Source organism: Hylobates moloch, unplaced genomic scaffold (genome assembly GCF_009828535.3).
Source record: "Hylobates moloch isolate HMO894 unplaced genomic scaffold, HMol_V3 SCAFFOLD_17, whole genome shotgun sequence".
NCBI lineage: Eukaryota > Metazoa > Chordata > Mammalia > Primates > Hylobatidae > Hylobates > Hylobates moloch.
Genome location: NW_026652292.1, coordinates 81161263 through 81185385, shown reverse-complemented (window position 1 = coordinate 81185385; position 24123 = coordinate 81161263). Strand labels below are relative to the sequence as shown.

General features: G+C 45.4%; 1 protein-coding gene, 1 long non-coding RNA gene and 1 other non-coding gene across 4 annotated transcripts in view; 1 reads left to right on the top strand and 2 right to left on the bottom strand.

The window, feature by feature from the left end:
* Positions 1 to 3693, bottom strand: LOC131381738 (uncharacterized). The gene is made up of 3 exons (XR_009210639.1): positions 3551 to 3693; positions 1319 to 1514; positions 1 to 1000 (listed from the first exon to the last, which is right to left on the bottom strand). It is a non-coding gene; the product is annotated as an uncharacterized LOC131381738 (long non-coding RNA).
* A 2246-nt stretch (positions 3694 to 5939) lies between these two features.
* Positions 5940 to 24123, top strand: part of HTT (huntingtin) — a 165784-nt gene continuing 147600 nt past the window's right edge. For both annotated transcript variants that reach the window (XM_032136037.2, XM_058430291.1), the window contains exons 1-2: positions 5940 to 6300; positions 17315 to 17398. In XM_032136037.2, coding sequence (XP_031991928.1) covers positions 6074 to 6300; positions 17315 to 17398 — 311 coding nt within the window. In that variant the 5' untranslated portion in view covers positions 5940 to 6073. The remainder of the gene's footprint in view (positions 6301 to 17314; positions 17399 to 24123) is intronic.
* Positions 9639 to 9700, bottom strand: LOC116457212 (U7 small nuclear RNA). The gene has a single exon (XR_004244968.1). It is a non-coding gene; the product is annotated as a U7 small nuclear RNA (small nuclear RNA).

The following is a 24123-nucleotide window of genomic DNA, read 5'->3' as shown; positions in this document are numbered from 1 at the left end:
TTTTTTTTTGAGATGGACTCTCACTCTGTTGCCCAGGCTAGGGTGAAGTGGTACGATCTCGGCTCACTGCAACCTCTGCCCCTCAGGCTCAAATGATTCTCCTGCCTCAGCCTCCTGAGTAGCTGAGATTACAGGTGCCTGCCACAATGCCTGGCTAATTTTTGTATTTTTAGTAGAGACGGGATTTCTCCATGTTGGCCAGGTTGGTCTTGAACACCTGACCTCAGGTGATCCACCTGCCTGGGCCTCCCAAAGTGCTAGGATTACAGGCATGAGCCACTGCATCTGGCCTATGTATGTGTTTATATGGAATTAAAACACATGGCAATAATACCCTCCAAATTGGGAGAAACCAAAAATAGCCTTTAAATGTTGTAAGCTCCCTGCATGATCAAGGAGAGGATAGATTTGTGTTAGATTTTGATACCTGGAGGATGAATGTTGTAATTTCTAGGGTGACCATGAAAAGAGGAGACAACAGTGTATGATTTTTTTTTTTTTTTTTTGAGACGGAGTCTCACTCTGTCACCCAGGCTGGAGTATTGTGGTGTGATCTTGGCTCACTGCAACCTCCTCCTCCTGGGTTCAGGCCATCCTCCCACCTAGGCCTCCAGAGTAGGTGGGATCACAGGCACCTGCCACCACACCCAGCTAATTTTTTTTAATGTTTAGTAGACACGGGGTTTCACCATGTTGGCCAGGCTGGTCTGGAACTCCTGACCTCAGGCGACCTGCCTACCTCTGCCTCTCAAAGTGCTGGGATTACAGGTGTGAGCCATCGCGCCTGGCCAACAGTGATCACTTTCAAACTAACAGAGGTTCAAAAATAAAATCAGACTTAAATCAACCAAAAACCAGGTAATGGAGGTGGTAGGATATACAGAAAGACTGACCTCATGTATATCAATGCTTACAGTTAATATTAATGAAGGAAATGCTCTAGTTTAAACACCAGGGTTGTCAAAGACCCCACATAAGAAGCTCCTTACCAGCGGTGCACCTGGAACCAAAGGAAACAGGACAGATGAAGGAGGACGCGCCCCCCCCCGCCGTCCTGCGCCTCAGCCATCATATGAGACCGGAAAGGTTTCTGTCTCCAGCTGGGCCCGTGCTCTTTACCAGCTCCTGGCTTCCTTCTCTGGAAGGTTCCTGCCTGTTTTGCCCTCACACCTGCTCCTCTCTCAGCCCTCTCAGGGGTGGGGCTGGGGGCCACCAAAGAGCCTCCTCTGCTCTCCAGTTGCTCGGCTGCTCCTCATTTCCCCCCGGGGTCTGCGTCAGGGTTTCCTTCTTTTCCAGCCCCACCCCGCGTGCATCCCACCTGGTCTTGGGTCGGGGCTGCCCCCGATTACTGCCCCCTGCCCAGGCTGGTGTGCACCCCCTCTGGCTGCTTTCAATGCCTCCTCTCTCTTCTCGGCAGGACAGGCACAGGCAGGTCACCAGGTGTCATGCTTGGCTCCCCGCCCAGTGAGATTCTTTCATTTAACAATCTTCCCCTGAATAGTTCATATTCATTGCTGAAAATGAAAAATATGGAAAAGCACAAAGATTAAGATATAAACCGCCCTCAATTCCCCTGCCCAGAGAGAGTCACTGCTATGACTTGGTGACTAGGAACCTTATTTCTCTCCCTTTTTTTTTTTTGAGATAGAGTCTTGCTCTGTCGCCCAGGCTGGAGTGCAGTGGCTCGATCTCAGCTCACTGCAACCTCCGCCTCCTGGGTTCAAGCGAGTCTCCTGCCTCAGCCTCCTGAGTAGCTGGGATTACAGGCACCTGCCACCACGCCCGGCTAATTTTTGTATTTTTAGTTGTGACAGGGTTTCATCTTGTTGATCAGGCGGACTTGAACTCCTGACCTCAGGTGATCAGCCCACCTTGGCCTCCCAAAGTGCTGGGATTACAGGTGTGAGCCACTGCGCCCGGCCTTCATCTCTTTTCTGTGTATGTGTATGCTGTTTTTTCTTTAGAATGGGGAAGGTTATCAGGCTCTACATGGTGTGTAATCGGCTAACATGTTGTAAGCCTTTCCCTGTGTCACAAGTGCTCATCTGGAACAGGATTCTAATGACTGCCCGTGGCTATGTTGGGATTCATTTAACTCAGCTCCTTCTGCCCAGCATCTATCCCTTTTTTCTGTCTTTTGTCCTAAGTGTTGCTATAATAAATCACTGATCACACACGCCTGACTGTTTGCATAGGATAAATTACGAGAAATGTTCTTGCTGTTCAGGGACTGTGCCCATTTTTAGGCTTCGGAGACACCATGCCAGGCCGCCCAGTATTGATCTTTACTCTTTTTAGATGATGCCAAACTTTTCTGTGAACTTTAAAAACCTGTGTCTTGACAGTCCCTTTCTGTAAGTCTTTCACATTAGATTTCCTGCCAGGATGATAGTCAATTATAGGCAGATGATGTTTTTTCAGCCATGGCGGAAGCAGTTGTGATTTGTTGTGGCCATGTAAAGTCCCGATGATCCATCGCCTCCCTGGATGGGTTGGAACAATTTGGTTTAGGAGCATATAAGAGAATGACCTGGAGTCACAGCAGTTCAGACAGAAGTGTATTTCTCTCTTACAGATGAAAGAATTCTAGGCCAGGCTGGAATTCTAGGCCAGTCATCTGGGCCCCCTCCTTCCAGCTCCCATCACCCCAGGATGTGGCTTTTATGCTCATGATCCAAAATGGCTGCTCAAGTCCCAGCCAACACATCCCATTCCAGGGAGCGAGAAAAAGGTGTGTGTATCCCTTCATTTTATGTACTTCCTTTCTAGAAGTACTACTCATTACTTCTGCTTGCATCTCCTTGGCTAGCACTTACTTAGTTATATGGCCATAGCTAGCTGAAGGAAGGACAGGGACTGTTGTACACTAGCTAAGAGGCAAACTGCTTAGATAAAAAGGTCTTTAAAGAAGCTCAGAGCGGCTGTTAGGGTGCAACTCTATTACTTATTGTTATGGGATGAACTGTGTCCCTCATTCAGGTTGAAGTCCTAACCCCCAGAACCTCAGAATGGGGCTGTATTTGGAGACAGGTTCTTTAAGGAGGTAAGGAGGCTAAAATGAGATCATTAGGGTGGGCCATAATCCAACTGATGTCTTACAAGAAGAGATTAGGACACGGACATGCACAGAGGGACGGCCACGTCAGGACACCGGGATAGGTGGCTGTCTGCAAGTCAAGGAGAGGGCTCAGGAGAAATCAACCTTGCCAACACCTTCATCTCGGACTTCTAGCCTCTAGGACCATGAGAAGATACATTTCTGTTGTTTAAGCTGCCCGGTCTGTGGTACTTTGTTATGGCAGCCCAAGCAAACAAATACACTCATCTGCTGCTGGGACAAATCACCCCAGCACTGTGGCTTAGCAGCACACATGTCTAGTCATATAGTTACATGTAGTTATGTGTAGAGCCATATGTATAGTCACACAGTTCTGTGGGTCAGGAATTTGGACCCAGCTTAACCAGCTCCGCTTCAAGCCAGGGTTCAGTCAAATACCAGCTGCCTCCCACCTGAGAGCTCAACCGGGGAAGGGTCCCCTTCCATTCTTACGTGGTGTTGGCAGGATCCAGTTCCTCATGGCCTGCTGGACTGAGAGCCTCAGTTCTCACTGCCTGTTGGCCAGAGGCCACCTTTATGTCCTCGCCATGTGGGCCTCTCCAACATGGCAGCTGACTTCATCAGACCGTCCATGCCAAGAAGGCAACAGAGAGTGCCAGGGAGACTGAATTCGTACCCTTTTGTGACCTAGTCATGGGGTGACATTCTGTCACCTTTGCCCTATTACATTGGTTAGAAGCAGGGCACCAGGTACAGCCCTCGCTCACGGGGAGGGGTCATACAAGGGCGTCAATACCAGGAGGCGAGGGGTGCTGGGGCCATCTTATGAGTCTGCCCACTGAGGTAACTAACAACCTTGAGGCCTGGCACAGTGGACAAAGGCCCTTATTAACAGCAGAGAACTGGGAACTTTATTTATTTATTTATTTATTTTTGAGACAGAGTCTCACTCTTGTCGCCCAGGCTGGAGTGCAATGGCATGATCTTGGCTCACTGCAACCTCCACCTCCCGGGTTCAAGCAATTCTCCTGCCTCAGCCTCTGGAGTAGCTGGGACTACAGGCATGCACCACTACACCCGGTTAATTTTTGTATTTTTAGTAGAGACAGGGTTTCGCCATGTTGGCCAGGCTGGTCTCGAACTCCTGACCTCTGGTGATCTGCCTGCCTCAGCCTCCCAAAGTGCTGGGATTACAGGCGTGAGCCACCGCACCTGGCTGGAACTTAATTTTTTTAGAGACAGTGTCGCTCTATCAGCCAAGCTGGAGTGCAGTGGTGCAATCATAGCTCACTTGCAGCCTCAAATTCCTGGGTTCAGGTGATCCTCCCACATCAGCCTCCCAAGAACTGGGAACTAACGGCTGTTTCTCTGCTGTCCTTCTCAAGAAGAGGGAGGCTACTGCTACCCCCCTGGGGACAATGCTGGGTTTCCCTTTAGGACACGCTCAGAGACAAGGTGGAAGTGCTGTTTGTGGCCACAGAGCAGAGGACTCTGGGTTGCAGGTGTTGCCTGGCTTAAGTAGGCTTTAGTGGGCACCTCTCTGCCTGTACCACCCCCGGGCTGGGCCGTTGTCTCTGAGGCCAACCCTACTCCCTGCTGGGCAGGCTGGACAGCTGCCCTCTCCGTTTGCCCCTCTACCACCCAAAAGGCGGGAGGCTCTGGAGACCAGGACCCTACCCGCCCCGGCCTGTGTCCCAGGCGTGAGGGGGTGCCCCACAGACCTCTGCTGAGCTGCTGCTGAATGACGCCCCTTGGGGGTCCTGCCACAAGGTCAGAGCAGAGGTGCGCTCCCATACAGAAACGCCCCCAGGTCGGGACTCATTCCTGTGGAGGGCATCTTGTGGCCATAGCTGCTTCTCGCCGCACTAATCACAGTGCCTCTGTGGGCAGCAGGCGCTGACCAACTGGGCCTGCCCCAGACCCTCTCCTCCCTTCCGGGGCGCTGCGCTGGGACCGATGGGGGGCGCCAGGTCTGTGGACACCGCCCTGCAGGGGCCTCTCCAGCTCGCTAGGGGTGGGGGGTCACACTTGGGGTCCTCAGGTCGCGCCGACCACGCGCATTCTCTGCGCTCTGGGCAGGGGCTCGCCCACCCTCTCCTCGTGCAGGGAGCCCCCAAGCAGGCTCCCCGCAGGGCTGTCCACGTGAGCCTGGTTCTGGCCACGGGCCAGTGTGGCGGGAGGGCAAACCCCGACGCCACCTCGGCTCAGAGTCCACGGCCCGCTCTCCCCCCGCTCCAGGCGTCGGCGGGGTATCCTCTCCACATGGTCCGGCGCCCGCGCCCGGCGCCCCCTCCAGGGCCCCGCCCCTTCCATGGCCCCGCCCTCCACGGACCCTCCCCCCCTCGCCCCACCCCTCCCTGGCCCCACCCCTCCGCTCCCCACCTCTCACCTTCCTGCCCCGCCCCCAGCCTCCCCGCCCCTCACCAGCCAGTCCCCTCCCCATCCCGCTCCGCCCCTCAGCCGCCCTGCCTAATGTCCCCGCCCCGAGCATCGCTCCGCCCCGCCCCAGCCTCGTCCCGCCCCCCGCCTCGCCACGCCCCCCGCTTCGCCACGCCCCCTTCCTTGCCATGTAGTCCCGCACAGTCCTTTCCTCGTCGCGCTTCGCCCCGACACTTCACAGCTTCGCCCCACCCCATTACACTCTCGCCACGCCCCGTCCCCTCTCCGTTGAGCCCCGCGCCTTCACCCGGGTGGGGAGCTGAGCTGTCAGCGGCCTTGGTGGCTCTGTGAGGCAGAACCTGCGGGGGCGGGGGTAGGCTGGCTCCCTGGCCAGCCATTGGCAGAGTCCGCAGGCTAGGGCTGTCAATCATGCTGGCCGGCGTGGCCCCGCCTCCCCCGGCGCAGCGTCTGGAACGCAAGGCGCCGTGGGGGCTGCCGGGACGGGTCCAAGATGGACGGCCGCTCAGGTTCTGCTTTTACCCGCGGCCCAGAGCCCCATTCATTGCCCCGGTGCTGAGCGGCGCCGCGAGTCGGCCCGAGGCCTCCGGAAACTGCCGTGCCGGGCGGGAGAACGCCATGGCGACCCTGGAAAAGCTGATGAAGGCCTTCGAGTCCCTCAAGTCCTTCCAGCAGCAGCAGCAGCAGCAGCAGCAACAGCCGCCACCGCCGCCGCCGCCGCCGCCGCCTCAGCTTCCTCAGCCGCCGCCGCAGGCACAGCCGCTGCTGCCTCAGCCGCAGCCGCCCCCGCCGTCGCCCCCGCCGCCACCCGGCCCGGCTGTGGCTGAGGAGCCGCTGCACCGACCGTGAGTTTGGGCCCGCTGCAGCACCCTGTCCCGGCGGGTCCCAGGCTACGGCAGGGATGGCGGCAACCCTGCAGCCTGCGGGCCGGCGACACGAACCCTCGGCCCCGCAGAGACAGAGTGACCCAGCAACCCAGAGCCCGTGAGGGACACCCGCCCCCTCCTGCGGCGAGACCTTCCCCCACTTCAGCCCCGGTCCCGCACTTGGGTCTCCCCTTGTCCTCCCGCGAGGGGAGGCAGAGCCTCGTTGGGGCCTGTCCTGAATTCACCGAGGGGAGCCACGGCCTCAGCCCTCTCGCCCTTCCCAGGATGCGAAGAGTTGGGGCGAGAACTTGTTTCTTTTTATTTGCGGGAAACTGGGGCGGGGGAGCTTTTAACTGTGTTGTGAAGAGAACTTGGAAGAGCCGAGATTTGCTCAGGACCACTTCCCTCTTCTAGTCTGAGAGGGAAGAGGGCTGGGGGCGCGGGACACCTCGAGAGGAGGCGGGGTTTGGAGCTGGAGAGATGTGGGGGCAGTGGATGACATAATGCTTTTAGGATGCCTCGGCGGGAGTGGTTGGGTGGAGGGGGGCGGGGAGTGAGGTCGCGTCCAATGGGAGATTTCTTTTCCAAGTGGCACTTAAAACAGCCTGAGATTTGAGGCTCTTCCTACATTCTCAGGACATTTCATTTAGTTCGTGATCACGGTGGCAGTAACACAATTTTAAGTACCACCTAAGAGACCTGCTCATCTAAGCACAAGTTGGTCTGCAGGCATTTGAATGAGTTGTGGTTGCCAAGTAAGTGGTGAACTTACGTGGTGATTAATAAAATTATCTTAAATATTAGGAAGAGTTGATTGAAGTTTATTGCCTATTTGTGACGGGGAGGTTGATTGCTGAGGGATGAATGAGGTGTACATTTTACCAGTATTGAAGTCAGGCTGGCCAGAATATGGGGGGTCTGCAGACTCCGTGGGCATCGCAGATGTGCCAGTGAAAGGGTCTCTGTTTGCTTCATTGCTGACAGCTTGTTACTTTTTGGAAGCTAGCGGTCTCTGTTGCTTGTTCTTGGGGAGAATTTTTGAAACAGAAAAAGAGAGACCATTAAAACATCTAGCGGAACCCCAGGACTTTCCCTGGAAGTCTGTGTGTCGAGTGTTCGGCAGGAGTTGGGAAGTACTCTGCTGCAGTTGAGGCCTTTCTCTTCCTCTTAGTATTCTATTTCCGATCTGGATGTGTACCAGATGGCATTTGATAAGAATATCTCTATTAAGACTGATTAATTTTTAGTAATATTTCTTGTTCTTTGTTTCCATTATGATCCTTGTCTCGTCTTCCAAGTTTAGTTAGAAAATGATTGGAGAGCAGTGTTAGCTTATTTGTTGGAATAAAATTTAGGAATAAATTCTTCTAAAGGATGGAAAAACCTTTTGGATATTTGGAGAATTTTTATACAATTTGGCTTATCTCTTCAGTAAGTAATTTTTCATCCTTCCAGAAATTTACTGTAGTGCCTTTCTAGGAGGTAGGTGTCATAGAAGTTCACACATTGCATGTATCCTGTGTAAACACTAAACAGGGCTCTTGATGGGAAGGAAGACCTTTCTGCTGGGCTGCTTCAGACACTTAATCATTGTAAAAATATGCCTTCTCTTTCTTATGCTGATTTGACAGAACCTGCATTTGCTCATCTTCAAAATATGGGTATCAAGAAATTTCCTTTGCTGCCTTGACAAAAGAGATAGATTTTGTTTCATTACTTTATTTTAAGGTAATATATGATTACCTTATTTAAAAAATTTAATCAGGCCTGGCAAGGTGGCTCACACCTTTAATCCAAGCACTTTGGGAGGCCTAGGCGGACGAATCACCTGAGGTCAGGAGTTTGAGACCAGCCTGGCTAACATGGCGAAACCCTGTCTCTACTAAAAATACAAAAATTAGCTGGTCACGGTGGCGCATGCCTGTAATCCCAGCTACCTGGGAGGCTGAGGCAGGAAAATCGCTTGAACCCAGGAGACAGAGGCTGCAGTGAGCTGAGATCACGCCACTGCACTCCAGCCTGGGTGACAGAGCGAGACTCCATCTCAAAAAAAATTTTTTTTAATCTATTATTTTTGCATAAGTAATACATTGACATGACACAAATTCCGTAATTACAAAAGGGCAATAATTAAAATATCTTCCTTCCACCCCTTTCCTCTATCTAACTTTGTCCCCAAGAACAAGCACTATTACAGTTCCTCATGTGTCCTGCCAGATACAATCTGTGCATATTGTAAGATAGATTTAAAATGCTGTAAAAACAAAAGTAGTTTAGAATAATTTTTTTTTTTTGAGACGTAGTCTCGCATCGTCGCCCAGGCTGGAGTGCAGTGGTGCAATCTCGGCTCACTGCAGTCTCCGCCTCCCAGGTTCAAACGATTCTCCTGCCTCAGCCTTCTGAGTAGTTGGGATTACAGGCGCCCACCACCATGTCCAGCTAATTTTTGTATTCTTAGTAGAGATGGGGTTTCACCACATTGGCCTGACCTGGTGATCTGTCCACCTTGGCCTCCCAAAGTGCTGGGATTACAGGTGTGAGCCACCATGCCTGGCTAGAATAATAACTTTTAAAGATTCTTAGCATGCTCTCAAATCAACTGCATTAGGTTTATTTATAGTTATTTTAAATAAAATGCATATTTGTCATATTTCTTTGTATTTTGCTGTTGAGAAAGGAGGTATTCATTAATTTTGAGTAACAAACACTGCTCACAAAGTTTGGATTTTGGCAGTTCTGTTCACGTGCTTCAGCCAAAAAATCCTCTTCTCAGAGTAAGATTGACTAAAGCAATTTAGAAAGTATCTGTTCTGTTTTTATGGCTCTTGCTCTTTTGTGTGGAACTATGGGGTCACGCCATGCATGGGCCTCAGTTTAAGTATGAGTGTATGTGCTCTGCTCAGCATACAGGATGCAGGAGTTCCTTACGGGGCTGGCTGCAGGCTCAGCAAATCTAGCATGCTTGGGAGGGTCCTCACAGTAATTAGGAGGCAGTTGGTACTTGCTTTTGGCACGTTCTTATTCTCCTTCAGATTCCTATCTGGTGTTTCCCTGACTTTATTCATTTATCAGTAAATATTTACTAAACATGTACTATGTGCCTGGCATTGTTCTAGGTGCAGGGCTCAGCAGTGAGCAGACAAAGCTCTGCCCTCATGAAGTTTTCATTCTAATGAAGGACATAGACAGTAAGCAAGATATTTAAGTAAAATATACAGCATGTTAATAAGTGGAGGAACTTCAAAGCAGGGAAGGGGATAGGGAAACGTCAGAGTTAATCAAGTGTTAACTTATTTTTATTTAAAAAAAAAAATTTTATGGGCTTTCCAGCAAAACCCAGAAAGCCTGCTAGACAAATTCCAAAAGAGCTGTAGCACTTAAGTGTTGACATTTTAATTTAATTTAATTTTGTTTTGTTTTGTTTTGTTTTTTGAGACAGTCTTGCTCTGTCAGGCAGGCTGGAGTGCACTGGTGTGATCTTGGCTCACTGCAACCTCTGCCTCTCGGGTTCAGCGATTCTCATGCCTCAGCCTCCCGATTAGCTGGGATTATAGACATGCACTGCCATGTCTGGGTAATTTTTTTTTTCTTAAGTGAACTCTGGCTGACAATAGAGTGAAAGGGAACACGGGCAAAAGCAGAAACCAGTTAGGAAGCCTCTGCAGTGCTCAGATAAGCATGGTGGGTTCTGTCAGGGTTACTAGCTCTCGTCTGTGGGCAGTGTGAGGAATGACTGACTGGATTTTGAATGCAGAACGAACTGCACTTGTTGAACTCTGCTAAGTATAACAATTTAGCAGTAGCTGGTGTTATCAGCTTTGTATTCAGCTGCAAGTAACAGAAAATCCTGCTGCAAAAGCTTAAACTGGTAACAAGCAAGAGCTTATCAGAAGACAAAAATAAGTGTGTTTGGGGAAATTCAACAATAAGTTAAGGAACCCAGGGTCTTTTTTTTTTTTTTTTTTTGGAAATGGAGTTTTGCTCTTGTCACCCGGGCTGGAGTGCAATGATGTGATCTCAGCTCACTAAAACCTCCGCCTCCTGGGTTCAAGTGATTCTTCTGCCTCAGCCTCCCAAGTATCTGGGATTACAGGTGCACACCACCATGCCCAGCTAATTTTTGTGTTTTTAGTAGAGACGGGGTTTCGCCATGTTGGCCAGGCTGGTCTTGAACTCCTGACCTCAGGTGATCCACTCGCCTCAGCCTGCCAAAGTGCTGGGATTACAGGTGTGAGCCACTGCACCCGGTCAGAACCCAGGCTCTTTCTTACACTTAGCTTGCAAACCCTTGTTCTCATTCTTTTCCCTTTGTATTTTTATTGTTGAATTGTAACAGTTCTTTATATATTCTGGATACTGGATTCTTATCAGATAGATGATTTGTAAAAACTTTCTCCCTTCCTTTGGATTGTCTTTTTACTTTCTTGACAGTGTCTTTTGGAGTGTAATAGTTTTTAATTTTGATGAAGTTGAGTTTATCTATTTTGTCTTTGGTTGCTGTGCTTCAGGTGTCATATCTAAGAAATTGTTGTCTAATCCAAAGTCAAAAAGGTTTACTCCTATGTTTTCTTCTAAGAATTTTAGAGTGTTACATTTAAGTCTGATCCATTTTGAGTTAATTTTTATATATGGTTCAGGTAGAAGTCCAGCTTTATTCTTTTGCATGTGGTTATTCACTTGTCCCAGCAATATTTGTTGAAGAGACTATTCTTTCCCCATGAAATTGTCTTAGTACCCTTGTTGAGAATTAATCGTCCTTAATTGTATAGATTTATTTCTAGACTCTCAGTTCTACCTATTGGTCTTTATGTCGATCCTGTGCCAGTACCATGCAGTCTTGATTACTGAAGTTTGTGTCACAATTTAAATTCATGAAATGTGAGTTCTCCAACTTTGTTCTTTTTCAAGATTGATTTGGCCATGCTGGGTCCCTTGCATTTCTGTACAAATTGTAGGATCAGCTTGTCAGTTTTGACAAAGAAGCCAAGTAGGATTCTGAGGGGGATTGTGTTGAATCTGCAGATCAACTTGGGGAGTATTAGCATCTTAACAATATTGTCTTCTATCTATGAACATGGGCAAACTTTGTGTAAATGGTCAGATTGTAAGTATTTCAGGCTGTGTGGGCACAATGTCTCTGTCACAGCTACTCAGCTCTGTCATTGTAGCATGAAAGTAGCCATAAGCAATATGCATGAGTGTCTGTATTCCAATAGAATTTTATTAATGACAAGGAAATTTGAATTTCATATAATTTTCACCTGTCATGAAATAGTGTTTGATTTTTTTGGCCAACCATTTAAAAATGTAAAAACATTTCTTAGCTTGTGAACTGGCCAAAAATATGCAGGTTATAGTTTTCCCACTCCTAGGTTAAAATACGATAGGACCACGTTTAGAAACCATTTCTTTTTTTTTTTTTGAGACGGAGTTTCACTCTTGTTGCCCAGGCTGGAGTGCAGTGGCGCGATCTCGGCTCACCACAACCTCTGCCTCCCAGGTTCAAGACATTCTCCTGCACAGCCTCCCTAGTAGCTGGGATTACAGGCGTTTGTCACCACGTCAGGCTAATTTTGTATTTTTAGCAGACTTGGGGTTTCTCCATGTTGGTCAGGCTGGTCTTGAACTCCTGACCTCAGGTGATCCACCCGCCTCGGCCTCCCAAAGTGCTGGGATTACAGGCGTGAGCCACCGTGCCCTGCCGGAGAGCATTTCTTTTTTGGCTTTTTTGTTTTTTTTTTTAAACTAGTTTTGAAAATTATAAAAGTTACACATATACATTATAAAAATATCTTTAAGCAGCACAGATGAAAAACAAAGCCCTTCTTGCCTAACTTCCTAAGAGCAAAAGTATTTCTTGTGTCTTCTTCCCAGATTTTAATATCCATATACAAGCATTTAAATGTGTCATTTTTTGTTTGCTTGACTGAGATCACATTACATATGTATTTTTTTACTTAACAATGTGTCATAGATACTGTTCCATAGCAGTACCTGTAATTCTTATTAATTGTTATGTAATATTGTATAATTTCTTTTTAAAAGAGGACTTTTGGAGATGTGAAGGCAAAGGTCTCACATTATTCTGGCTGTAGAACGTGCTGGTGACATATTCTCTCTACCTTGAGAGGTCCCCATCCCCATCACCTCCATTTCCTGCAAATAAGTCAACCACTTGGTAAACTACCTTTGAATGGATCCACACTCAAAACATTTAGTCTTATTCAGACAACAAGGAGGAAAAATAAAATACCTTATAAAGCCCTGTTTAATATTGTATTAAATTGGATCAATTTGGGTGCTAGAATGTATGTTAGAGACATGATATGTCCATAGGTCCTTGCTGTCACAGTGAGGTCTCAGGGACAGCAGTTTGGTATCATTTGGGATCTCATAAGCAGACTCTCTCTGCTTGACCTAACAAATCAGAGTCTGCGTTTTAACAGGTGCAGTGAGTGACTTACATGCACATTGGAGTTTGGGAAGCTCCACCGTAGGTGCTTAGACCTTACCTTTGTTGTTGCTAATAACAATGCAAGCATTTGGGAGGAAGACCTGTGTTGCTCATGTGTGTCCAGGTGTAGCTGAGGTGGCCTTGCTTATCTGCTGTAGGGCCGTTGAGCATTTGTGTAGCTGTGATGAGTGAGCTGAGGTGAGCCTGCGGAGAGCTCCCAGCCATTGGGAGTGGGACTCGCTTAGATGAACTAGAAGGACCCTTTCACCTGAGCACCCACTATGGAGAAAAACAACCGAATGAGGGGAGAGGCAATGTGCCATTTTATTTAGGGCACGAAGGAGAGCTGTGGTTAGAAGGTGACATTTGAGTGGAAAGGGGGCAAGCCATGTGTATAGTGGGAGAAGAGAGGTCCAGGCAGAGTTAACAGAAGGCAGAAATGCTTTCCATGTTTGAGAACTAGGAAGGAGGCCAGTGGCTGAAGTAAGATGAAGGGCAGAAATAGAGGATGAGGCTGCGAGAGATGAGAGGTTAGAGACGAGGGTCTTGTGCACCAAGATCAGCTTGTGTGGTCAAAACAAGTAGTTTAATTTATGTTTTTAAAAGATCACTTTGGCTGGGCACAGTGGTTCATGCCTGTAATACCAGTACTTTGAGATGCCGTGGTGGGAGGATTGCCCGAGGCCAGACGACCAGCATAGCCAACATAGCAGCACCTATAAGGTCTCTACAAAAAACCTTAAAAAATTAGCTGGGCGTAGTGGTGTGTGCCTGTAGTCCCAGCTACTCAGGAGGCTGAGGAGGCTGGAGGATTGCTTGAGTCCAGGAGTTTGAGGCTGTAGTGAGCTATGATTATGTCACTGCACTACAGCCTAGGCAAGAGAGTGAGACCCTGTCTCTAAATATATATATATATGTATATATATATATATATATATACAGAAGAAAAGATCACTTTGACAACACCACATGCTGGTGAGGATTTAGAAAAACTAGGTCACTTATTGCTGGTGGGAATATAATATAGTACGGCCACTCTGGAAAACAGTTTGGCAGTTTGTCATAAAACTGAACGTACAATTAGTATACAGCCCAGCAGCAACTGCAATCCTGGGCATTAATCATAGAGAAATGAAACCTTAATGTTCACATAAAAACCTATACTCAAGTATGCATAGCAGCTTTACCCATAATATCTAAGAACTGGAATCAGCTCAGATGTCCTTCAACAGGTGAATGGTTAAACTACTCAGTAATAAAAAGGAATGATCTACTGATAGCATGCAACAGTTTAGGTGAAGTTATGCTAATGAAAAAAGCCAATCCCAAAAGGTTATACATATTGTATGATTCTATGTATATAACTTTTTTTTTTTTTTGAGACGGAGTCTCTCTCTGTCACCCAGGCTGGAGTGCAGTGGCGCGATCTCGGCTCACTGCAAGCTCCGCCTCCCGGGTTCACGCCATTCTCCTGCCTCAGGCTCTCTGAGTAGCTGGGACTACAGGCACCCGCCACCACACCCGGCTAATTTTTTGTATTTTTAGTAGAGACAGGGTTTCACCGTGGTCTCGATCTCCTGACCTCGTGATCCGCCTGCCTCAGCCTCCCAAAGTGCTGGGATTACAAGCGTGAGCCACCGCGCCCGGCCGTATATAACTTTTTTTGCAATGACACAGTTTTAGGGATGGAGAATAGATTAGTGGTTGCCTGGGGTTAGAGATGGGGTAATAGAGTAGGTTAGGGGTGGCAGAGGAGAGAAAAGAGAGGGAGGTGAGTGTGGTTATAAAAGGACGACACAGGGGGATACTTGTAATGGAAATGCTTTGTCTTTTTTTTTTTTTTTTTTTTTTTTGAGACAGAGTCTTGCTCTGTTGCCCAGGCTGGAGTGCAGTGGCATGATCTTTTCTCACTGCAACCTCTGCCTCCTGGGTTCAAGTGATACTTGTGTCTCAGTCTCCCGTGTTCAGAGTGAAACAAACCAGAGGTAATGTTCAAATAATCCAACACACATGACATTAAAACATCAAGATCAGGTTGGATGTGGTAGCTCACGCCTGTAATCTCAGCACTTTGGGAGGCCGAGGTGGGCAGATCACTTGAGGTCAGGAGTTCGAGACCAGCCAGGCCAACATGATGAAACGCCATCTTGACTAAAAATACAAAAATTAGCCAGGCATGGTGGTGTGCACCTGTAGTCCCAGCTACTTGGGAGGCTGAGACAAGAGAACTGCTTGAACTCGAGGGACAGAGGTTGCATTGAGCTGAGAGTGTACCACTGCACTTCAGCCTGCGTGACAGAGCAAGACTCCATCTCCAAAAAAAACTGGGCTGGGTGCGGTGGCTCATGCCTGTAATCCCAGCACTTTGGGAGGCTGAGATGGGCAGATCACGAGGTCAGGGGATCGAGACCATCCTGGCTAACACGGTGAAACCCCGTCTCTACTAAAAAATACAAAAAAGTTAGCTGGATGTAGCAGCAGGCGCCTGTAGTCCCAGCTACTCGGGAGGCTGAGACAGGAGAATGGTGTGAACCCGGGAGGTGGAGCTGGCAGTGAGCTGAGATTGCACCACTGCACTCCAGCATGGGTGACTGAGTGAGACTCCGTCTCAAAAAAAAAAAAAAAATAAAATAAATAGAATGCTGTAGTGTCTTTGAGTTTACATGCCCCTCCTTAGGCTTGTGTGCCCATGCAGATTGTTTGATTACATAATTAGAGGAGGCTGGCTGAGGTTTGTTTTAATTTTTTTTTTTTTTTTGAGACAGTCTCTCTGTGTTCCCCAGGCTAGAGTGCAATGGTGCAATCTTAGTGCACTGCAGCCTCTGCCTCCTGGGTTCAAGCAGTTCTTCTGCCTCAGCCTCCTGAGTAGCTGGGATTACAGGTGCCGGCCACCATGCCCAGCTATTTTTTGTACTTTTAGTAGAGACAGAGTTTCACCATGTTGGCCAGGCTGGTCTTGAACTCCTGACCTCAGATGATCTTCTGCCCCAGCCTCCCAAAGTGCTGGGATTACAGGCATGAGCCACACCTGGCCGTTTGTTTTAATTTTGAAGGTGAAGTGAAAGTGACTACATTTACCAAAAGTGATTGAAAAGCCAGGACTGTTCTTACCCTGTTTTTCCAGTTCTTGCTCAGAGCAAGGTGGTTTCTTTTTCACTTAATCACCATACTTACTTTTCATGTAGAACAAGTCAGTTTGAGTTATCAGTTCATCATCTAACTAAATTCCATGGGGAAGGAATTAGTTTTAGTTTCTTAAACTTCCAGGTTTGCTTATTGGACAAAATGAGATAGCAAGGCAGTGTTTTTAAGTTAGATTTTTTATTTCTTTGGTAATACAATTTTCTCAAAAACTTAGTAGTCTTTTAGTTTAGTTGTTTTTAGTTGGTCCTATGTTTTGGATCACCCCTCTCTACTTTATTTTGATAGTGCCAACTGTGAAGACATCTGAAGCCATAGGTTTGGGTGGGAAGGAGGCGCCTTTAGCCTGATCATCTTCTCCAGGCTGTTTATCTACTTTCGCTTGGCTGAGAAGTCTTAACAGGAGGCTTATTCCCAGCTATTTGGGGACATAGAAGCGGTTAGCCATTGTTTATATTTTACTGAGGTCTGTGTGGTATGTTGCCTGCAGTCAGTTAATGATTTTGGGAGTTGAAGGCAGCCTGGTATATAGAGTAGGTATTATACTGTGTTTCTTTGAATTGAATTTCCCATCTCTGGTAATCTATGCCATCATCTTCTATACTGCTGGGAAAGAAAAAAAGTTTCTAATCAAACCATACCACTGGTTGTAAGATGCAGTTCAGCTTTAGTGAGGCTAACACATGATTCAAACGTGAAATTGATTGAGTATTGGTGAAATACAGAGGAGATTTAAAGCCAGAAGACCTGGGTTTAAATGCTGGCTGTATGACTTCATATCTGTGTGATCTTGGGCATGTCATGGTTGGCACTTCAATTGCTTCTCTCTATAATGGGGGAAGTGAGGCTAGTCATGGTGGCTCATACCTATAATCCCAGCACTTTGGGAGGCCAAGATGGGAAGATCGCTTGAGGCCAGGAGTTTGAGCAATTGGGCAACATAGTGAGGCCCTGTCTCTACAAAATATTTTTAAAAAATTAGCCAGGCCCAGCGGTGCATGCCTGTGGTCCGTGCCACTCAGGAGGCTGAGATGGGAGGATCCTTTCAGCCTAGGAGTTTAAGGCTAAAGTGAGCCATGATTGTGCTATCATACTCCAGCCTGGGCAGCAGAGCAAGATCCTGACTCTAAAAAAAAGTAAAATAAAGTAAAATGGGGGAAATGAACTGCTTTAGTAACATCATCTGTTTTTCCTGTGAGCAGTGTAGCTTGAAAGCCATTGGTGAACTCATGCCCTGTGCTTGCCTGTCCAGATCCCCATTCTGCCCCCAACATGGAGTATAACAGTTTGTTCATAGTCGTCGAGAAACCCTCATTGAATGAATGAATGAGGTGTAGAAGTAAGTGGAGTGGGTAATTCAACACATACTCATTTCCTTCTTCTTTTTTTTATTTTTAGAAAGAAAGAACTTTCAGCTACCAAGAAAGACCGTGTGAATCATTGTCTGACAATATGTGAAAACATAGTGGCACAGTCTGTCAGGTAATTGCACTTTGAACTAAGAGAAAATAAGAACTTTGTATATTTTCAGTCTTAATGGGCTAGAATATTCTTTGTGTCCCAGTTATTTTAAATGGATTCAGAAATCCATTTAAGATGAAGAAGGACCCTTTTCCCATATTTCTGGCTATATACAAGGATATCCAGACACTGAAATGAATAATGTTCCCTTTTTGTAATCTTTTATGCAAAAATTAAAACCATTATGGTAATTGAACAACATGTTTATGTTTAGTTAACATCCTTAGCAACTATAGTTATTTTAAAATCATCTGTGGTTTGATATTTTTGCATTTGTTGCAATAGTAGGAACGGCACAAGACAGTTCAGTTTGTCTCTCTCATTTGCTTTTTTTTGGCAATTTGCTGTCCTGTTGTACCTCTGCTCCTAGCAGTGGCTAGAGCCTACTCCTTTGTGCTTTGGGATTAGTGGGGATCGTGGGGCATTGACTGTAGGTCAGCTTTCCTTGCTTGATCTTTCTCACTGGGGTGAACTAGCAGCACCTTCTTTTGTAGCTGCTTTGCTTTTGACTATCTTTCTGACCGTTGTTCCTAGTAGCTGTAGATGGTAAATATATTTAGGCCTGTTTCCAGTGGCTCAGTAGGAGACATATGCATCTATGATATCTGAATTCTGTTACCCACATGGGCATGCGTGAAATAGTTGCCTTGCCTTACTTTCCCTTGGAATAAATAATTCATGTTATTCTCCTGGTAGAAGCTAGAAAAAGCCTTTATAGTCAGTCAGAAAAAAATTTTTAGACAAATAATCTTGATTTTAGTACTGACAAAAGCGTGTGGTGATTTTATTTTTTTTTTGAGACGGAGTTTTACTCTTGTTGCCCAGGCTGGAGTGCAATGGCGTGATCTCGGCTCACTGCAACCTCTGCCTCCTGGGTTCAAGCGATTCTCCTGCCTCAGCCTCCCAAGTAGCTGGAGTTACAGGCACGTGCCACCACACCCAGCTAATTTTGTATTTTTAGTAGAGACGGGGTTTCTCCATGTTGGTCAGGCTGGTCTTGAACTCCCAACCTTAGGTGATCTGCCCACCTCAGCCTCCCAAAGTGCTGGGATTACAGGCGTGAGCCAGGGTGTCCGGCGATTCATTTGTTTTGTAAAAAAATTTCCTCTTGGCCATTGCTTTTCACTCTTTTCTTTTTATTGTGGTAAAATGCATGTAACATTTACTGTCTTAACCATTTTTAGGTGTACAGTTTGGTATATATATTCGTAATGTTGTACAGCCACCACTGCCATCTACTTCATAAGTTTTTCATCTCTCGAAACTGAACATCTGTCTTCATTAAACTCCCTGTCATCCATTCTTTCCTGTAGTCCCTTTCTACTTTCTGTCTGTATGAGTGTAACTGCCCTGGAGACCTCATATAAGTGGAATCCTACAGGATTTGTCTTTTTTTTGGTGATCTGCTTATTTTTAATGCCTCTGTGCATTTGTATTATATACTTTCAAAGTGATTTCAGAAAACCGTTTCATTTTAGGTTAACTCATTTCTATTGTTTGTGAAATACCGTGTATGATTCTGTTCTGTTTCTGTCTAATTTGTAGAAATGTTGTGGGAAGAAAATGAAATAGCAAATGAGCATATGTCCTGAAAATAAAAATATAAAAATTCTAAATTAGCATGCTATTGTAGAATACAATGCTATGATAAAAGTAGGAAAAAAAAGGTTTGAATTCTATCTCTGCTGCCTGTGTGAGCTGGGTGACTTTAGATAAGCTTTAACGTGTTTGAGCCTTACTGGCTTGTTTTTGAAATGTAATCCCTAGTTACACAGTTCTTGTGGGATCAGATGGTACATGTGAAACACTGTGAAAAAGCAACTGCATAGATATGTTCATTAGACACCTGAGCAGGAAGCATATCCCCTTGCGATGCTGATCATCCACCTGAGCAGGAAGCATATCCCATTGCGATGCCCATCATCCAAAGCTATACGTTATCTTTACTTTTTTTGTTTTTTTGAGACGGAGTCTTGCTCTGTTGCCCAGGCTGGGGTGCAGTGGCACAATCTCGCCTCACTGCAAGCTCCACCTCCTGGGTTCACACCATTCTTCCTCAGCCTCCCAAGTAGCTGGGACTACAGGTGCCCGCCACCACGCCTGGCTAAATTTTTGTATTTTTAGTAGAGATGGGGTTTCACTGTGTTAGCCCGGATGGTCTTGATCTCCTGACCTCATGATCTGTCTGCCTCGGCCTCCCAAAGTGCTGGGATTACAGGCGTGAGCCACTGCACCCGGCCATCTTTACTTTTTTTGTGAAGTGACTTTAAATATTTGGCAAACATTTGGTCATTGTTCATCTGATCTCCACCATCCAGGTCTCAGAGAACGTAATTTCTCTCTGAAAGCTTATTGACCCAGGAAACAAGATCTCTTCCAATCTGAGTGCGTCAGGCTTTATTCTTGTCATTTTGTATTTTGAGAATTTTCAAATGGAATTCATGGAATGTTGGCTTATATTCACTTATTAGTAAAGTGTGTTGAGACATCTTAAGATTGATTTGTGGTTCTATTTGCCATGTTAAATCAAAATAATAGCTGTTAATGGTTTTCACATTAGTCTGTCTCTTGTTTATATGGAGTAATGCTGAGAGTTCATTATGCTTCTTGTTCTACAGAAGAGCATGTTAAAAGGAGTTTTTGGAGTCAGAGGGGTTATCCTTGGTTTCATAGGATACACTCTATACTTTTTAGGGATTTCAGAGTATATAGCCGAAGGTGATATTTTATATAAATATGTTTTATGGAAACTTATTGATCATCGCTGTTTCCTGTTAACTCTCCTAAAATATAATTAAACCTTTGGAACTTTTTTATAGCTTTTGTGCTAGACAAATTTTTGTCTCCAATGGGGTTATATAAATGGCAGCTTCTGAGGTTTTCAATGTAGGAAGTCATTTAAATCTTCATGTATACTGTGAAAAGGTAGTCTGCTTTAAGCTCTCTAAAGTGGTCTTAGTTACTGGTTCCTAAGTATGGATGAGCATGAAAATCATCTGGAAAATTTATTAAAAATACAGTAATGAAGGTACCTCACTGTCCTTTTTCCCAAACACACTTCTGCATTCTGTTTGAGTAGGTGGGGCCTACACATTTTTCACAAGTATCCTCTTGGGAATACCCAGGAATGCTCATTTGAGCAACCTCTTACTAATATCATATACCTTGATAAGGTGGCTAGGTAAAAACAAATATACAAAAATCCATAGATCTCCCATATATTAGCATAAATCAGCTAGAAAATATAACGTTTAAAGATCTAGTTCACAGTAGCACCAATATATCGAACTTTAAGCAATCGATAAGAAATATGCAAAAACTTTATAAAAACTTGTTAATGTTTCTGAAAGATATAGGTGACCACTTTCTAGATAGGAAGATTTTATATCACTAAGTTGAATTTTCTCTAAATTAACACAGAAATTTAAAATAATCTTGATCAAATTTCTAGTAGAGGTATTTTTGAACTTGTTCACTGAAAGAATAAATACATAATTGCAAAGAATATCTCAAAATCATCACTAGGCCCGGTGTGGTGGCCCATGCCTGTAATCCCAGCACTTTGGGAGGCCGAGGCAGGTGGATCACCCGAGGTCAGGAGTTTGAGACTAGCCGGACCAATGCGGTGAAACTCTGTCTCTACTAAAAATACAAAAATTAGCTGGGTGTGGTGGCGCATGCCTGTAGTCCCAGCTACTTGGGAGGCTGAGGCAGGAGAATCGCTTGAACCCAGGAGGTGGAGGTTGCGGTGAGCCTAGATTGCACCACTGCATTCCAGCCTGGGCGACAAGAGCAAAATTCTGTCTCAAGAAAAAAGAGAAAAAAGAAAAAGAAATCAACACTAATATGGTGAGACTTAATGTATGTGACATTAAAATAGTGATTGGACATTAAAACAGGTATAGAACAGAAAGAAGAGTGTGTGTGTCTGTATGAATTTATGATGGGTGTGACATATTTGTATTAGTAGGGAAATGAGGGAAATGATACATTTCTCTGACTTCGGGAGAACATTATATCTCTACCTCATATTGCAAACAAACATAAAGTTCAGATTAATTACCTAAATGTGAAAAAATGAAATAATTTCTTCAAAAAATGTAATCTTAGTTTGAGGAAGGCTAACATTATAAAGGAAAAAACTGTTTTGACTGGAATATAGTTCAATATGTCAAAATCCACCTTCAACAAAATTGAAAGTAAATTGAACTTGGGGAAAGTATTGACAGCATATAGATCAAAGGTTACTAGCCTGTGTAAAAAGCCGTTATAAATCATCAAGAAAAAGACTGTCGACCCATCGGCACCTTGTTCTCCGACTTCCAGCCTCCAGAACTGTGACGAGTAAGTGCTTGTTGTTTAAACCACCCAGTCTATATGTGGTATTTTGTTATAGAAACTCAAGCTGATTAGGACACTAGTAATCAGTAGACTGAAACTAAAACAAAAATAAGAACCTTTTTTACCTGTCAAATTGGCAAACATTAAGAATATTCAGATTTTTGTCAGGTGATACAACCTTCTAAGAAGGCAATTTGGGAAAATATAAAGCTTTAGATTATTATATGTCTGACCTAGCAGTTTTACCTCTAGGGCGCTTACCCCTAGGAAAGTGTGTAATGATATTGGTGCAGTGCCCTTCATCCCATTAGAAAATTAAAAATAACCTTAATGGCCTACCTCTAAAAAGGGGATTGAAAAATTAAGATAGATTGATTGATTGATTGATTGATTGATTGAGATGGAGTCTTGCACTGTCGCCTGGGCCGGAGTGCAATGGTGTGATCTCGGCTCACTGCAACCTCTGCCTCCTGGGTTCATGCGATTCTCCTGCCTGAGCCTCCTGAGTAGCTGGGATTATAGGCTCACACCACCACACCCAGCCAATTTTTTGTATTTTTAGTAGAGATGAGTTTCACTGTGTTGGCCAGACTGGTCTCAAACTCCTGACCTCGTGATCTGCCCCCCTCGGCCTCCCAAAGTGTTGGGATTACAGGCGTGAGCCACTGCGCCTGGCCAGATACATTTATACAAGAGAATGTTAGTTAACATTCATAGATATTTATATTTTGTTTACTTTTTATTAAAATTTTTTTTAGAGACAGGATTTACTCTGTCACCCAGGCAAGATGCAGTTGTACAATCATAGCCCACTGCAGCCCGAACTCCCGGGCTCAAGCGATCCTTCTGCCTCAGCCTTTTGAGTACCTGGGGGACTTTAGGCAGTGCTACTCTACCTGGCTAATGTTTAAATGTTTTATAGATCTTGCTATGTTGCCCATGCTGGTCTGGAATTCCTGGGCCCAAGTGATCCTCCCACTTTGGCCCCCCCAAAGCACTGAGATTACAGGCATGAGCCACCACTTCTGACCAATAGATATTTATATTTGTGACTGGAAAATATATTAACAATGTGTTAAAAGATTCAGTTAAAAAATAATGAAAGATCTTTGCTTCTGGCTAAGATAGAATAAGAAGGACAACATTTATCTTCTTGCCTTGAAATAGTTGAAAATGGATGAAATATATGTAACAGTGGTTTTCAAGTTATTGGGCATCAGGCAAAGAAGAATAGTTATCCCAGGAAAATTAATGTGGAGAGCCCTACAATTTCCTTACATTACTGCCTGGCCATGGCAAGAGGAAAAACTGAGAGGAAACTGAGGCTGAGCCAGTGGTTTGCTGGGTTGAGGAGGCAGAGCTGGGAGTCCAGAGATGCAAGGTGGTGAGCGCCCATACGGAAGAATACCAGGGAAGAGAGCTGCAGAGGGAGCTCCGGAGAACTGCACAGTACCCTCTCAGTACCCTCTCGTGTGTAGCTGAGTATTGATGAGCACATGCTTGTGAGGAAATGACCCAGGGCTGGAGGTAGAACCACCTGAAAGGATTATAAGGAACAATTGCTGAAACTCACACAGGGCCAGAAGAATTTCTAATCACACCAGTTGGAGTGGAAAACCTCAGCTCTCATAGAGCAGGTAGGGTACTCAGAAGGGTTTGCCCGCCTAGCCCCAGACTAAGTTTTGTTACTCTGACCCCGCCTAATATTAAAAAGAGATTAATTAAATTGTTTGCAGCAAAAATAATGTATTTCAGTATTTATAACACGTAGAAGTGAATTGTATGACAATAGCATAAAGGCTGGAAGAGCAGAAATTGACATGTATTTGCGCTGGGCAGAAGAATGCCCCCCTCTTTCCCCAAAAGATATCAAGTCCTAATCCCTGGAACCTGTAAATATTACTTTATAAGGAAAATTGTTTTATGGTGTGATTAAATTCAGGATCTTGAGATGAGGGGGCTATCTTGGATGATCTGGGTAGGCACTAAATGCAATCACATATATATAAAAAGGAGGCAGAGGGAGATTTTACACACACAGAGAAGGCCATGTGAAGATGGAACAGAAAGATTTGAAGGTGCTGGCCTTGAAAATTGGAGTGATGAAGCTATAAACCAAGGAATGCAGCAGCCACCAAAGCTGGAAGAGGCACGGAGCAGTTCTCCTTTAGAGCCTACTCCAGAGGGAATGTGGTGCTGTGAATTCCTTAATTTCAGCTTAGTGATACTAATTTTGGACTCTGGTCTCTAAAACTGTGAAAGAAAAAATTTTTGTTTGTTTGTTTCTTTTAAGCCACATAGTTTGTGGTAATTTGTTACAGCAGCTGCAGGAAACTAATTTATGC